Source organism: Brassica oleracea, unplaced genomic scaffold, assembly GCF_000695525.1.
Source record: "Brassica oleracea var. oleracea cultivar TO1000 unplaced genomic scaffold, BOL UnpScaffold01129, whole genome shotgun sequence".
NCBI lineage: Eukaryota > Viridiplantae > Streptophyta > Magnoliopsida > Brassicales > Brassicaceae > Brassica > Brassica oleracea.
In genome coordinates this window covers 20,993-25,022 of record NW_013617690.1, presented here as the reverse complement: position 1 = coordinate 25,022, position 4,030 = coordinate 20,993, and the positions used below count along the sequence as shown (strand labels likewise).

Genomic DNA, 4,030 nt, shown 5'->3' with positions numbered 1-4,030 from the left:
CCCTAACAACTGCTACTGAAAGATTCCTAAGCTACCCACTTGTGTCTTTCTTCCGTCGAGTACTTCAGCCACTTCTTCAGCACGACCCATAACACTTCCAAGAGCTTCTCTCTCTTTCTATAAGATCAGCCTATGTGTCTCTGTCTCTATACAGACGACCCCATAGCTATCTTATAGTTATTATCCATGTTCCCAAAACCCTAGTCTCCAAGACAACATGTATGGACATCTTCCATAACAATAAGTGCAACTTTCCTTTTCTTGGAATGCACTTATTCCTCTTTTTTTAAGTCATAAACTTGCTCCTCAAGTTTATTCCTCTTTCCATATCTCCAAGATACTCCTTTGCTCTCCAAGTCTACACGACTCCAGCTCAGCATCTTGACTCCACATGGTCTTCACCACTTAATCCGACGTCTGCTTCAGCAGCTACGTCAGCGACAACTTCAGGACATACATCTTACATCTTCATTTTAATCCAATTTGTATGATTTGATTTTGTATTTCAACTACTATTACAATATTTCTTGTTTTCGTTCTTTAATTATATATATATATATATATGACATTTATATTCCTCTCATGTCTTTTGCGGCACATTCGTTATTCTGATGTAAGCACTTAATCAAAGATGTGGCTGGCTATTGATGACGTTAACCAAGTGAGACCTCATGTAGGAGCATCCTCTCATTTTCCTGCTTCCTTTGGGCTTGTGCTTTTCTATAGGGAAATATTGTATTCTCTTTTTTTCTTTTGAAAAAACATTGTATTCTTTATTTCCTTTTCCTTTTCAGATATTTTTTAAGCTATTATGAAGTTGAATTAGGATAATAACACTTGACACAAATCACTAAACTACATTTTAGTTTTGGAAAGATGCTAAACTGAAAAGTATAACTCTGCAAAAAATGTAATACAAATATATACTCTTTCCGTGTCATTTTGACACAATGACACTTTTCACGGAGTGACAGAGATTAATAAATTTATATAATAGACTAATATATTCCTATTTAATGTATAATTAATTAAATGAAAATAATTTAAATAAAAATCTATTGGCCATTCAAAAAAATAAAAAAATAAATTTAATGTACAAAATTATATTGGGATCGTAGAATGATATTTTTTTGAAACAAAATAAAAAAACTAAAGTGACACGTATTATGAAAAACATGGAGTATATAATATCGTCTCTCTTTAATATCAAACATATACGCACATTTTGTTTCAAGGCCTTTAACACATTATTGAACTAGTAAATTACGTTTGTATTGTTCGTACTTCGTAGAAAAGTGGTTTTATGTATTTTGATGCAAAGTGTGTAGTTTGGATATTTTCGCACCAAAAAGAATAATTATTTTATTTCAACTTTTCTATGTTTAATAAAAGCATTATTCTTTTCCCTTTCCAAATGCCATAGCCAGCTTCTATAGTCATTCTTTTCTGAAAGTCAAGTATCAAGAATTGTCCCAGATGCCAATGAAAATATATGTAACGCTGGTATAAAGCATGTAGAATGAAATAAAAAGTCACATCATACACGAATATACAAGTAGAAAACATTCATTTTTATTCCCCCCTCACAATTATTACACATGAAATTTCAACAAGGACAAATTAAAAAAACTTGACTAAAATTACATAAAAATTACAAATTCATGGTGGGCAGCTGCCCCACCCACACACCACGTAGATCCGCCACTGCTTATATAGATGTCAGCATGCATTACCATCTGTTTAGTCATATATATCATCATAATCTTATTACAACAACCTGATCTAAATGCTAGCTTAAATATAAGGTTATAGAGTAGACAAATGGATTATTTAAGCGGAAGGAGGTATGGATTCAAGCATTTCGAGTTCCGCTGGCCACCCGGACTAGAGTTAAATCCCAAGAATACGTGGAGTGCCGTGGGCCTCGCGGGAATAGTCGGTTGACCACGGTCGCCGGAAACCCGCGGTTACCTAAAAAAAAAAAAAAAAGGAGGTATGGATATCTATGTTCTTCTTCCTCCGCAGCCATTGTCTCTCTGACAGTTGAAGAAAACGGCAGCCACGGGTAGACCAAGATTGTTGTTCTCAGCGAACGCACGAGTGTTGAAGCGTTGGCGCCACTCAGGTGCATAAACCGTTTGTCTTCTGAGTTGCCGGGACAACATCAGTGCTACTCGGTGAATTCCTGAATTGGGACATGGGTTCTCATAGTGCACCAATTCATTGCCTTAATTACAAATAGCATCAAACATATATTTTGGTTATTGCTACGAAATGGTTGCATGGGCATATATAATATATGAAACGGGCCAATGTTTTCCCCTTAAATTTTTTTTGCAGCGTATAAAAACTCTCTTTTCTGTCCACTTCATGGCAAACACTTGATTAATTGCATATTTGCATCTATGGCTTAGTTAATATATAGAGTTAAATAAACTCACCAAAAGCGGTTCCAGTTGTGGCAGGTATATCAGTCACCAACCTGTAATGAGAGCAGCCATTTAGATTTACGATATTGTTTTTTTTTGCTAAAGATTTAAGATATTGTTTAGCCGCATACTTAAATGCTCTTGATGTTGATGTAGAATAGTCATTCAAAGTTTCCAATCCTATGTACTTTTATAAAGCCGGTGAGACAAAAACATATGTTACGTAGATAAGCTATGATATAACATGACACTCTTAATTCTTAAATGGAAACTAAATTAACCTGACTATAAGTCATGTTCTGTACTTGTACAGAATCTCTGTGAGTGTGGGGTTGTATTTTTCTCTCAAGTAAATTTGAATGAAATGATTAGAGAGATGATACTAACCAATGGAGATATTCTCGGAGGTGAGGGTTGCTTGGACTTGGCACATCTGGACACCATAACCTTCATTTATACCCCCGTCAAAACGAACCGAATAAGAAGATGATGAAAGATCAAAAATATCAAGAAAACATGAACAAATATATATATTTTAATTCTGGCAGATGATAGCTAGTAGTTAATTACATGTCCTGATGTCCAAAATATGTATTCAATTCATATATGCAATTACTTTGATAAAAAAAAAAATCATATATGCAATTGCTAGGTCATTATATTTTGCCTCAGATATATATACTTTCGAAAAGTACATTTAAGCATATTTAAACCAATATTCAATAAATTAATTAACTTTTCTTATACCAAATTGGTTTCTTGATGTAATTAAGTTCTCTATAAAACTCTATCAATTAAAAATATTACAGTTTCAATATTGTTAAATAATTTATAAAAAATTATTTAAATTTTTGTTTTTTTTATAAATTTTGGAGAAAAAATATAAAATTAGTTAACATGATAATCAAGAAAATTTCCGGAAAAATCACCAAAACCCCAAAGCAGTTATGCACGCAAGACACTCTAAAAACATCACGTAACTATAGATAAGAAGAAAAGAATTATCGAAGTACAATATTACACTTAAGTTGATATGCCCAAGCACAACAGATAAGTAAGGAATTGACAAAATTAATTAGATGATATAAGACGAACCAAAGTGTATAAATTTCTGAGGTCATCTCCTCCGATCTCGACCGTTGGTTTATTCAGAACTTGAGAAGTCCTTAGATCCAAACCATTAGTAACCTGTCTTTGGCCATAATTAACCGTAAGAGAGATCAATCTCATGAAAGGATCAACAACATCACCCACAACTCTTGCAAGCACAAGAGGATCTCTCGGACTTAAAGACATGATCTTTGATCTCAAGTAATGTTTTTTTTTTCTCTCAAGTAATGTTTGGTTTTTGTTTCTTCGTATAATCCCTACATTTCTATCCTCTATATTTATAGCGTTTTGGTAACGGCATTGACTGACTCGAATCACTGAAATGAAACCATTACAACTGTCTTATTCGTGTCTCGTTATCTTCAAGAATCTAAAAGTGGTTCGACATACGTACATCACTTATCGAGTTATTATCGTCTTCCTATTCATACTTTTGGTTTTATTTTTCCGTTGGTTGTAATGTTGTATTTCATTTTTTTTTTTTTTAGGTA

General features: G+C 33.3%; 1 protein-coding gene across 4 annotated transcripts; it reads right to left on the bottom strand.

Annotated features, from left to right (window-relative positions):
* Positions 1–1,583: 1,583 nt before the first annotated feature.
* On the bottom strand, positions 1,584–3,774 carry LOC106320922 (protein TWIN SISTER of FT-like). 4 transcript variants are annotated; one of them, XM_013759266.1, is made up of 5 exons: positions 3,525–3,774; positions 2,817–2,876; positions 2,561–2,616; positions 2,442–2,482; positions 1,584–2,227 (listed from the first exon to the last, which is right to left on the bottom strand). In XM_013759266.1, exons 1-5 carry the CDS (start codon positions 3,723–3,725, stop codon positions 2,004–2,006), a joined length of 582 nt encoding a protein of 193 aa, XP_013614720.1. In that variant the 5' UTR covers positions 3,726–3,774; the 3' UTR covers positions 1,584–2,003. The 4 variants fall into 4 exon arrangements, with proteins under 4 accessions (XP_013614720.1, XP_013614721.1, XP_013614722.1 ...); XM_013759267.1 differs by having other exon boundaries at positions 1,584–2,185; XM_013759268.1 differs by lacking the exon at positions 2,561–2,616 and having other exon boundaries at positions 2,817–2,868; positions 3,515–3,774.
* Positions 3,775–4,030: the final 256 nt, after the last annotated feature.

Coding starts and splice junctions, on each gene's coding strand:
- LOC106320922 (XM_013759265.1), bottom strand. CDS start 3,725: ATGTCTTTAAGTCCGAGAGATCCTCTTGTGCTTGCAAGAGTTGTGGGT. Junction 2,617..2,816: donor CTCCGAGAATATCTCCATTG/GTTAGTATCATC, acceptor GCTTTATAAAAG/TACATAGGATTGGAAACTTT. Junction 2,228..2,441: donor CACAACTGGAACCGCTTTTG/GTGAGTTTATTT, acceptor TTTGTAATTAAG/GCAATGAATTGGTGCACTAT.